Below are 12,097 nucleotides of genomic sequence, written 5' to 3'. Positions count from 1 at the left end.
TGCATCCATACCCCCCTGGGTGGGTGCAGAACCCCCCAGGGTGTGCAGACCAAGGCCTGGGAGGGGCAGTTTACCATGGGCAAAACCCCCCCAAGAAGCACCAAACTGCAAACCAACACCTCCAGACCCCCCTTCCAACAATCCTCCCGGGAAGCCCGTGGCTGAGGGCTGGGCAGGGCCAGCAGCCAGGGAAACCTCTTCCTGAGGTCAGAAACCCCCTCAGCAGGAGCCACAAACCCACAGGAGGGTCAAGGAGAGCTGGGCTGAGCAAAAGGGCTTTTGGCTGCCTGAAGAGGAACCCGCACCTCTGCAGAGGTGTTAATTAATATCCACCCCCCCAGCACCATCACAGCACCTCCGGAAGGTGCGATGTGCCCGAGAACATGTGCGAACACGGGGCTGCAGCTCCTGCACATCAGGCGAGTGCCCAAAAGCGGAGGCGGGGGCGGTGCCGGCCGCGCAAACGAGCTCGTAATGAGGCCGCGGGGCCCCGGAGGTGCCGAGCTGCTGGTTGGAGTCTCGGGGGTCGCACTCGAGACCTGATTAGTATGGTCACTGCCACGCCGCGCGGGGCCGGGGAGGGAGAGGAGGACTCTTTGCAGCAGTGCAGAGCTCTGAAAAAAAAACCAAAACACATAAGCAGGAGAGGGAGGGGAAATCCTGCGAGTCGCCGCCGCGGCTCTGCGCAGACATCTGGCAGGGCAGGGAGCGGAGCCGGCGGCAGCCGGGCTGTGCTCACAGCCGGGGCTCGGGGAGCCTGGGAATTCCAGGGAATGCGGAGCCGGCAGCAGTCGGGCTGTCCTCACAGCCGGGGGCTCGGGGAGCCCGGGAACTGCAGGGAGCGCGGGGTTTGGTGTCAGACGAGGGCCAGGAGCGGTCCCCGGCGGGGCGCGGGGCTCCCACCGGCCCGGGGGGTGTGACAGGGACAGCGGGCACGGAGGGGACCCCGCGGGGCCGGGAGCAGATATTCTGCCTCCCTTAATTAGAGTTTGGTGCTCAGTCTAATTAGCAAGAAGAAAAATAACTCGGCGCGGGCGCTGGCGGTGCTGTCCGCGGTACCCGGCACGGGCGCTGCTCCCTGGAGCACCCGCGCTGCACTTGCTCCTGGTGGTATCCGCGGTGTCCGGGTGTTCCCCGTGTACCTGTGCTGTACGGGCGTTGCTCATTGTAGTATCCGTGGTGTACAGGCAAATGCATTGCTCTCCAGAGCATCCCTGGTGTGTGGGCATTGCTCCTTGGAGTAGCCATGGTATGTGGGCATTGCTCCTTGGAGTAGCCATGATGTGTGGGCACTGCTCCTTGGAGTAGCCATGATGTGTGGGCACTGCTCCTTGGAGTAGCCGTGGTGCGGGAGCATTTCCACAGCACTCATGGGGTATGTGCCGTACTCACTGTAGCACCCGTGATGCACAGGCATTACTCCTTGGAGTACCTATAGTGTAAGGCCACTGCTCTCTGTAGTATCCCTGGTGTAAGGTCACTGCTCTCTGTAGTATCCATGATGTAAGGTCACTACTCTCTCTAGTATCCATGGTGTAAATCACTGCTCTCTGTAGTATCCCTGGTGTAAGGTCACTGCTCTCTGTACCCCACCCTCAGTGCACAGGGATTACAAATCCTTTACTCCGTCTGGGATCTCCAGGCCGGTCCCTGCCTGGCAAAGCCCGCGGAGGCTCCAAGTGCTCCCCCCGGCCGGTGGCTCCCGGCGCATCCCGCGGTTGGTGGCACCGCTCGGAGCCTCCTGATCGACGGTGACAAAGCCCCGTCCCCGCGGGGGCCTCCCCTGCCAGTGCCCATTAGGAGAAGGGAGACATTCCAGCCCCCCTCCCCTGCCGGTGCCCGTTAGGAGAACGGCGACATTCCAGCCCGGCCGGCGCCTCCCGCGGGGCTCCAGCGGGAATTGTTGCTGGTGACAGGGATAAAGTCCCTGCTCGCAGCAGCAGCGGCTCCAGGGGAGGGGGCACACCAGGTGCAGGGGCCAAGTGAAGGGCACACGATGTGCTGAGGCTGTTCCAACCCTTCCTGTGCCGTTCGGTGCTGCTGGGAAAGCCCAGAGCCTCGGCAAATTTGGGAATGCTCGGGAGGAGGCACCGGGACACTGCTTTTCACCCCTCACTCCTGGAAAACATCTCCCCGAAATTTGCATCCCCCTCCAGATTGTCCAGTGGTTGTGCCTCTGATTTCCACACTTGCTTCCCTTTGGGGGAAAACTCAAGTTTTATGGATGTGGAGAAATTCCCTAAAAGCTGAGCAAAGCTGCTGATGGAGAGATTTTGGGGCCTGCAGCTGCGAGAGGTCTGACTCGTGCCATTCATCTCGCCCGGCTGGGTTGTCTCCGCGCCTCCGAGATGATAATTTAAGTGTCAGGATGGGGAACTCCTTTAATTCCTCATGTTCAGGCAGGGAGAGAAGGTCACGAGCAGCAGCAGTTTATTGAGCTCTCTATTACCAGGGCATCGTTCCTGCTCCGGGGAGGCAGCGGGAAGGCCGGGATGTGCCTCCAAAAATTGAACAACCCACTTGTCATAATCATTTGGTCATTCCTGTGGTTTAGGGATGTTGGAGAAGGGGGTACCAAGTGATGCCTTTTGGGGGATGGAGAAGGGTCATGGTGTGCATTTTGGGGTCAAACCACCTGGGTTTGGGCAAGTAAATCAAATAATCTGGATTTTTGGATGGTGAATTTGATGCTGGTGGCTCTGAGCAAGGTGGTCCAGCAAGCTCGGGATGGGAGGGTGGATTCCAGCCAGCTGAGCTAAATGTGGATCCTCAAAGGGATGGGCAAGGGAGTCAGAAAAAAAGCTAAAAAAGGAGTTTTGCAGCAGGATGAGTTTCTCCCAGTGCTGTGACAAGGACTTGGACACTGCAGACCCCGGTGCTTCTCCCCTAAACAACTCGGGCATTGCAGTCACCCCTTGCAGCCCCTCCAGGGGATTTTCCCTCTTTCCATGGCAAGTGCTCGTCCATTTGCTTGGAGAAGGGGTGTCAATGCAGCCCCAGGACACTGAGCCTGGACCAGAGCCCGGTGATGTCACTTCACAACCTATTTTGCCCTCCAAAATCGCTCCCCCCATCCCCTTGATCCTGCATCCATCGCTTGCCGATGCCTATTGAACCCGCTGGGCATCCCGGCCAGAGGCTCCGGGGATATTAATGGGGCCGATGTATTTTGGGGGCAGCGAACGGCCGGGTCACCAGCGAGGTGAGGGCGGCAGGAGGGAGCTGCCTCTGCGACAGCAGGAAGGAGCAGGAGGTTAATGCCTCCCTGTGCTGTGGCAGTCGCCTGGTTTTTGTCAGGAATAAGATTTTTCTTGGGATTTATAAATAATGCAGGAGGCAGCCTCGGGCTGTCTGAGCTCGGCTCCGGTGCTTTAAATGTGCATTTCCTCTCCTCGTGCCCCTTTTCCTCACACCCCTTGATGTGGAGATGTAATCTGGGGCAGTCGCCGTCCGATGCTGCCCAATTATCATCCTTTCTTGTTCCCAGCGGGAAGCATCGGGCTTGGCCGCTCCCACTCCCCTGGGGGTTTAGCAGCAACTTTATATGGAGCTCCTCTCCAAAAAAATGACCCCAGGGCACAGATAAAAGGCTGAAAGTAGGTCTAATCCCCGGAGAGAGACTATTTTCCGTGTGCCTTTTCCTGGGAGTCTATTAACTGCCTGTAATCCCCCCGCGACCAGGCTCCGCATCTTCCCTTGCTGTGCATCCTCAGGGAATGCCGGGGGTCCCCGGGAGGGGGGTTGAGCCGTGGCACGAACGACTTCCAGCTGCATTTCCCACTCCTGTCCTTGGACGGAGCTTGATGGTTTGTCCACATCTGCCCAGATGTGCCGGGGAACTCCTGTGGCTGATCCGGGGGTGTCACATCCACCTCCCCCCGTTCCCAGAGCTTCCTTCCCGACAGCTTTGTTGCATCCCTAAAATAATCCTTAAAAATCCTTGGAGATGATACACAAAGAACCTCTCCATCCAGGAGCGGCTCTGAGGTTTCTCCTTAAACTCACCCCGGGGTGTAAATACGAGTCAGGGGAAATCAGATGTATCCTTGAAAACTTCCCCTCGTTCCCAAGGACGGAGATTTACAGCTCCGATAATTCCTCCCGCACTTCTTTATCCCACGCCCGTGTATTTTCGTTGCAATAAAAGCCTCAGCCTGGGCGAATAAATTTGAAGAGATGGTTTTAGTGACAGATTTTTTTCTTCTTTTTTACCATTAAAAAAGGTGGAAAAGAGGAAATCTGGAATCAAAGTGTTTTGCCCAAGTGGGAGAGATGCGTTGGGTGGGGTCAGTGGGTCTTGTCCCCAGGAGATGCTGGATTTGGGGCATTGAACCCCAAAATCTTCTTCTGCACCTGCTTTGCTTTAAAACATAACTATTTTAACCCTCTGAGGGACTGAGCTGAGCTCGTTTAGCCCCCAAATACACATCTCCTCCTGCATTGCTTTCCTCTGCCTTTTCCTTCTTAATTTTCTGCTAAAATTCCTCCTCAGAAGAAGGGCAAGTAAATCTGAAGGCACTGTGGGACACAGGGGAGGAATGAGTCCTCCCCAGACCTAAAAAGAGCCTTTTTCCCCTTAAAAATCCCAACCCCAGTGAGCAGCTGGACACAGGAGTTGGTGATGCCATAACTGGGTGGAAATGTGTGGATTTTGCTTTTAATGATAAATGAATAAAAAATATTTATTGATGTTATTCAATAAAAGTATTGAGGGCACCCTCGGGAAGTTCCCGGCCAACCCCAATCCGGGGGATGTGGATGTGCCGGAGGGCAGGAGCTCTGCAGAGGGGTCGGGACAGGCTGGATCCAGGGACAAGGGGGAGCGTCAACAGGGCCAAGTGCCGGGTCCTGAACCTGGGTCAGGACAAACCCCTGGAACGCTCCAGGCTGGAAAGCCGGGAAAGCCCCGGGGGTGCCGGTGGCAGCGGCCGGACACGACCCGGGTGTGCCCGGGGGGCGAGAGGCCGATGGCCCCGGGCTGGGCCCGGCCCAGGGGGGGCACAGGAACAGGGCAGGGCCCGTCCCTGTGCTGGCACGGCCGGGGCACCTCCAGCCCCGAGGGCACCGCTGGGACCCTCCGGACAAGGAGGACACGGAGGGGCTGGAGCGTGTGCAGGGAAGGGAACGGAGCTGGGAAGGGGCTGGAGCAGCAGGAGCGGCTGAGGGAGCTGGGGGGGCTCAGCCTGGAGCAAAGGAGGCTCAGGGGGGACCTTCTGGCTCTGCAACCCCCTGACAGGAGGGGGGAGCCGGGGGGGTCGGGCTCTGCTCCCGGGGAACAAGGGACAGGAGGAGAGGGAACGGCCTCCAGCTGTGCCAGGGGAGGCTCAGGTTGGACATCAGGAGGAATTTCTCCCTGGAAAGGGTGGTCAGGCCTTGGCAGGGGCTGCCCAGGGAGGTTTGGAGTGCCCACCCCTGGAGGTGTCCCAGGAAGGCCTGACTGTGGCACTGAGTGCTCTGGGCTGGGGACAAGGTGGGCATCGGGCACAGGGGGGATCCATGGGCTGGGAGGGCTTTTCCAACCCAAATGATTCTGTGATTCTCTCTATAAAAATTAAAACAATTCTATTATAAATGTTAAAATGCATTTAGTAAGCATTTTAAAATAAATACATTGAAAGTATCTATCATGACTATATTTAAATGTAAATAAAAATTTTAAAATATTAAGAATAAAAACCTTACAAATATTAAAAAGTGGTCACAAAGCTGCTTGGAATTGCCAAAATTGTCCCATGGGCATCTCATAAATGGGGTTGATTGTTTTACACAGGTCACTGATGGTGGCACCATCAAGCAGAAGATCTTCACCTTCGATGCCATGTTCTCCACCAACTTCTCCCAGATGGAGAATTATCGGAAGAGGGAGGACCTGGTCTACCAGTCCACCGTACGGTGAGTCCCTCATGTCTATTTTAATGCCTATTTTTAGGAATTTTTCCCCATTTTGGGGCAGTTGAGGGGATTAAGGCAACGGCCACGGTGTGTCTCTGTGGTGAAAAAGGGCAAAGAAATACAAGGCTTGGGAAAATTGGGAAAAAAAGAGTCTATATTTATATATAAACCAGGCACAGAAGCTTCTCTTTGCTTTTATTCCAAGTGTGAAATCACTTGCAGGAGTGTCAGTTTTATTACTAATTACACACTTGCTTTATTGCCACTGTTATAAAAACAAAACTGGAGCTTGGAAAAAAGGTCAGGGGAGGTTTAATTCAAGGTAAAGAACCCAGGATGAAGTATTTATCCTTCCCCATTTATTTTTCCCCCCTTGTTTCCTTTTTAAATTAGATTTTTCTAATCGGATTTCAAAGCTCGTTTTTTCCCAGCGTGGGGTAATAAAAATTCCGTGTGTGGTGGGGAAAATAGTAATTTCCTCAAGTGAGGTGATGGTTTGCACCTGCAAATGTCCGTGGAAGGGTTGGAAAGGGCTTGGCACAGCTCATCCCATCGGATGAGCAGGTGCGAAGTGGGAAATCCTTTCTAATTCTTTGGAATTTGATTTTTTGGGGGGAGTTTTTTGCTGGTTTTTTCTACTACACTCGGAGTTATTTTTTAATTATAAGCCAGTATGTGAGATGGCTGTGGGAATTAATGTGGATTTAGAGTGGAGAAAGGGCAGGAAAACAGGGTTGGAGATACTATGGGGTTGCTCAGGAGATGCTCAGAGGATGCTCAGGTTGCTTAAGGGTTGCTCAGGAGGATCCTCAGGCCCCACTCAGGGGAGGCCAAGGAGAAGTTCAGGATGCTCAGGTGCTGCTCAGCAGGGTCAGGAGTTCCTCAGGGGATGCTCAGCTGAGGAGCAGCAAGGTCAGGAGATGCTCTGAGGTTGCTCAGGGTTTGCTCAGGGGATGCTCTGGAGACGCTCAGGAAGGTCAGGAGATCCTCAGGATTCTCAGGGGTTGCTCAGAAGTGTCAGGAATTGGTCAAATGTTGCTCAGAGGATGCTCAGGAAGGTCAGGAGAGGTGCGGGATCCAGAGCTTACACAGCGGATGCTCAGGAGAGTCGGAGGGTGCTCGGGATGCTCATAAGGATGTTCAGGAGGGTCAGAGGATGCTCAGGGGTTGCACAGAGGATGCTCAGGAGGGTCAGAGGGTGCTCAGGATATTCTCAGGGGATGAGCAGAGGCTGCTCCGGAGCTGCTCTGGAGAGGCTGCACTCCCTCGTTTTGTCTCCCCGTGCACCCGCGGCTCCGCTCAGCCGCTTGCTCACATGTTGTACAAATTCCTGACACGACTAATTACTGTTTGGAGAACGTTTTGGCAGCTCCACGGAGGGATTACACATTCCCTGACTCTGCTGCCGTGTTTCCTGCCGTAAACCCGGCGGGTTTGCTCGGTGCCGGGTTTGGCCGTCGCTCTCCTCCAGCTGGGAGCGCCGGGAAAACTGGGGAATTAAACTGGATTAAAACATTCCCCGCACACAGCAAGGGATCACGAGCACCCCTGGAGCGAGGGACGGGGAATAAAACATTCCCTGTGCACAGAGCGAGCCGGAGCATCCCTTGAGCGAGGGACAAGGACAGGCCCCGTTCACCCGGTCACGGCACATTGCGCCCACCTGGCGCAGAAAAGCAGCTGCCTTTTTTTGTCTCCAAACCCTCCGTTTTTCTCCCTTTCACTGAGTATTGTAGAACTAATAGAATTTGTGAGCAGAAAATTTCACCGCCCTAGGACCAAGCACTTAAAAGGCTCGGTAATTGTCGGCACGGCGCCGGCAAATCGTCCGTGGAGCCGGGGATGTTGGCGGTGAAATCTTTTCATGGAGTTGCCTTTTTTTTCAGAGGAAAACAGCCACTTGCCTAGGGAGAAGGAGATATTTCTCAGAGGGTATGAAAAGAGCTTGTTTTCCAAATCATTGGCTTTTTTTCTGGGGGGGGGAAGGGGGCCGTGCCTTATTTTGGGGCTTTACTGAAGAAGAGGAGCAATATCAGGAAGGGTTTGGTGATGGGTCAATCGTTTCCTGGCTGTATCCACTCATTCCCTGTCATTCTGTATTTTCCCCTATTTATTAATTATTTTGGGGGGAATCTTTGTCATGGCACGGTCACGTCGGAGCTGTCCCACGGAGCGTTATCCCGGGTGGCACAGCCCTTATCTGCACAGCACAGAGGGCTGGCGGAGCTGCCTCTTTTCATCCCGGCTTTGAACGCCGCCCGCTCAGATGTGAAGAGCAAAGCCAGGAGATATCCAATATCCAATCCTGCAGTTTGGGGTTTTTTTTCCCTTCCTCTGATTAAAATCCCACCCTCGTCGCAGCAGACGTTCTTCATGAATATCTATATAATTTTCTTTCCTTATTTCCAGCGTGCTTAGAGGACGCAGAGGACACGCCAGGCAGCGCTTTGCCTTTGCAGGGCGGGTGGTTCCCTCTCTGCCGTCCCTGGGAACATCAGACTGACCCAGTTAGGGCTGTTTTACACCCAAATCCAAAGGGCTCCTTCACAGGGAGGAGCAGCCACTGGTCTGGAGCTGGTCCCCAGCTTGGTGGGGCCCAAACCTGCTCCTCGTGCTGCTGATGGAGGGGGTGGGTGGGTGATTTCCTGCTCCGAACATGGATAATTAGAGGCTGGAACAGATGGTGGAGGCTCAGTTGAAAGCGTCGTGACCATTAAAAGGAGCTGCCAAGTGACTGTTCACTTCGACGGGGGCTTGTTTGTGCTGGCGGGGGCTCGGGTGTGAGGAGGAGGTGTGGGAAGGCAGCCAGGGGCTGGTGGGAAGGAGCCGGGAAAGCAGCGCCGGATTTGCCCCTGGATGGGGAAACCCCGTGAGGTGCCCACCAAGTGGGATCCTTCAACTGGGAGTGGCTTGCTGGGTGCTCCAGGAGGGAATTGCTCCCACCCTTGATGCCATGGCGGGATCCTGCCGGGTGGTGAGGTGGGATGATGCCGCCAGTGAGGAGGATGGTGACATCAACTGGAAAAGGGGGAATGCTGCCAGCTGGCAGGGTGGGATCCTGCTGGCTGGTGAGGTGGGATACTGGTCACCAGTAAGGTGGGTTGCTGGTCACTGGGAAGGCAGGACGACATTCCCAGCCACTGAGGTGGCTTGCTGGGGAGGCAGGATGATGTTCCTGCACGGGGAGGTGGGATGGTGCTTCCAGCCAACAAGGTGGGATGGTGCAGAGCAGCAGGGTGGGATGTGCCAGCTGGGGGGGTGGGGTGATGCTGCCGACTGGCAAGGTCGGAGGCTGCCAGCTGGTGAGGCAGGATGGTGCTGCCAGATGGCAAAGCAGGATCCTGCCAACCAGAAAGGTGGGATGCTGAGGACCAGAAGGGTGGGATCCTGCCAACCAGAAAGGTGGGATGCTGCCAGCCAGTGAGGTGGGATGATGGTCCCAACTGGCACAGAGGGATCCTGCCAATTTGGCGAGGTGGGATGCTGAGGACCAGCAGGGTGGGATGCTGAGGACCAGCAGGGTGGGATGCTGAGGACCAGCAGGGAGGGATGCTGAGGACCAGCAAGGTGGGATGCTGAGGACCAGCAGGGTGGGATGCAGCTGGCCAGTGAGGTGGGAAGATGCTGCCCACTGGGGAGGCGGATGCTGCCAGTCAGCAAAGTGGCTCCTTTGCAGCCAGCAAAGCATTTCCACCTCCAGTAGCAGCGATCCTTTCCACAACTCCTCCTCTCCTGTTTTTCCAAGATCCACAGAAAGCCTCTAGATAAAAGATTGATCGATGGGTGCTCTGGGTTCGCTCTGAATTTGGGCTTTTGATGCTTTTATTCGCCCACTTTGCTGTGGTGGGGTGGCCTGGAAGGTCTGGGGCTGAGCTCCTTCCGTCAGCATTCCACAGGCGTTCGATGTCCGTGGTCACGGGTTTCTGCTCCCGGCGGTGCCTTTCCCTCCCATCCACGTCTCCTTTCAATAATGCAATTACTTCCCCTCGGAGGAGCTGTCAGGGCCAGTAAACTCCAGCTGCTAAACTGCATTACAGGGCTCCCTCCCGCAGCCTGGGCATTTACTAATAGTTTATTGATCCCCGTCGCCGGGGAGGAGCAGCCCCATCCAAGGCCTGGATATCCAGGTGCCGACCGCTCCATCCCCAGGGAAAATGAGGCCAGGGCAGAGGGTGAGTCCTGTGTGTCCTCCTCAGCCTGCCTGAGGTTCGCATCTCGGACAACGGGCCCTACGAGTGTCACGTGGGGATCTACGACCGAGCCACACGGGAGAAGGTGGTCCTGGCCTCCGGGAACGTGTTCCTCAACGTGATGGGTGAGAGTTCACAGGGGAAACACTGTGGGGCCTCAGGGCCAAGGGACAGCAGGGATTGAGCTCCTTTTCCCATCCTCAGGGTTGGGGAGGGGGATGGGGATGAGGGTGAGGATGAGAACAGGAATGGGGATGAGCATGGGGACAGGATGGGGAAAGGGATGAGGGTGCACATGAGGCTGAAAATGGGTATGAAGATGGGGATGGGAAGGAAGATTGGGAATGGCATGAACACGGGGACAAGGATGGGAATGGGCATAGGGATTAGAACGGGGATGGGGATGGGGAGAGGGAGGAGGATGCACATGGGGATGAGGAGAGGGATGAAGATCCAGGTTTCGGGATGGGGATGAGGACAGGATAGGGAGAGGGATGAGGATGCCCGTGGGGATGAGGATGGGTTGGAAGATGGGAATGGGCCAAGGATGGGGAGGGGAAGGAGGATGGGGAATGGGATGAACGTGAGGAGGAGGATGGCCATGGGAATGGGCACAGGAATTAGAATAAGGATGGGGATCAGGGGGAGGTGGGGAGAGGGACGAGGATGCCCATGGAGATGAGGATGGGTATGAAGTTGAGGATGGGACAAGGATGGGGATGGGACAAAGATGGAGACAGTGATGAGGATAGGGAATGGGATGCAGATGGAGGTGGACACAGGAGTGAGGATGAACATGGGAATGGGGACAGGGATGAGGATGGAGGTGGGGATGGGACAGGGAGGGAGATGAGGATGAGGATGGGGATGTAGGTAGATGGGTGGGTGCTGAGGACACTGCGCCAACACCCGGCTCTGCTCCCGGCAGCCCCCCCAACGTCCATCTCGGTGCTCGCCGCCGACACACCGGCGCCGTTCAGCCGCTACCAGGCCCAGAACTTCACCCTGGTGTGTGTGGTGTCCGGAGGGAAACCTGCCCCCCTGGTGAGCTGAGCCCCCTGGGAGGGCTACCCCTCCTAGGGATACCTGAAATCATCATAAAACCAGGAATACTTAAAATATATCCTATATACGTGCTGCTTTTATAGGGCAAAAGTAACATAAGGGCTGTTTCCTAAGGCTGCTGGTCCCCAAATCTCACCCTGCAGCATCTTCCCACGGGGACCTGGGGAAGGGGCTCCCTCCAAAGCCACCCGAGGGGATGCCGGCGATGTCCCCGCCGGGATCACCACCTTTGTGTCCCCGCACAGGTGTACTTCAAGCGGGACGGGGAGCCCATCGAGGCCACCCCTCTGCCGGAGCCGCCGGCCGGCGCCGGGAGCTGGGCCCCCCGCAACCTCCTGCACCGCGACCTGGACGACACCAAGGTGCCCAAATCGCTGGCAGCCGAGAGCGAGCCGGGGGTCGGGCGAGCCCTGGGCACGGCGGAGCCGCCGCGGGGGCTGGCGGCCGAGCGCGAGGCGGTGACGGAGCCCATCCCCGAGACGGTGGTGAGCCGCGAGTTCCCGCGCTGGGTGCACGTGGCAGAGCCCATCTACTACTTCCGGCACACGCACGCGCCCGTCAGCGACGGCACCGTGGAGGCCAGAGCCACCCTCACCTGGACCCTGAACCCCCAGATCGACAACGAGGCCCTGTTCAGCTGCGAGGTGAAGCACCCGGCGCTCTCCATGCCCATGCAGTCCGAGGTGACCCTCGGTAAGTGGCCAGGCTGGGGGGGTTTCTTGGCTTTGCAACACTTTTTTTTTTGCAAATTTTTCATTTTTTCACTTTTATTGTATTTTTCTTCTTTTTTTCTTTTTTCTTCTTTTTTTCTTTTTTCTTTTTTATTTCTTTTTTCTTCTTTTTCTTTTTTCTTCTTATTTTTTTCTTTTTTCTTCTTTTTTTTTCTTTTTTTTTCTCTTTTTTCCCCTTTTTTGTTTTGTTTTTCTTGCCTTTTTTTTTTCTTTCTTTTG

At 55.9% G+C, this 12,097-nt stretch overlaps 1 protein-coding gene across 1 annotated transcript in view; it reads left to right on the top strand.

Annotated features, from left to right (window-relative positions):
• IGSF21 (immunoglobin superfamily member 21) overlaps positions 1-12,097 on the top strand; it is a 40,272-nt gene that overhangs the window by 24,651 nt on the left and 3,524 nt on the right. Inside the window, exons 3-6 of the mRNA XM_027693188.1 lie at positions 5,771-5,892; positions 10,089-10,207; positions 11,011-11,126; positions 11,393-11,840. Of these exons, the coding sequence (XP_027548989.1) occupies positions 5,771-5,892; positions 10,089-10,207; positions 11,011-11,126; positions 11,393-11,840 (805 nt within the window). The remainder of the gene's footprint in view (positions 1-5,770; positions 5,893-10,088; positions 10,208-11,010; positions 11,127-11,392; positions 11,841-12,097) is intronic.

The sequence above is a fragment of the Neopelma chrysocephalum genome, unplaced genomic scaffold (genome assembly GCF_003984885.1).
Source record: "Neopelma chrysocephalum unplaced genomic scaffold, ASM398488v2 Primary Assembly neopelma1_90, whole genome shotgun sequence".
In the NCBI taxonomy this organism is placed as follows: Eukaryota; Metazoa; Chordata; class Aves; order Passeriformes; family Pipridae; genus Neopelma; species Neopelma chrysocephalum.
Note: the sequence above shows the minus strand (reverse complement) of the source record. Positions and strands in the feature narration are given on the sequence as shown.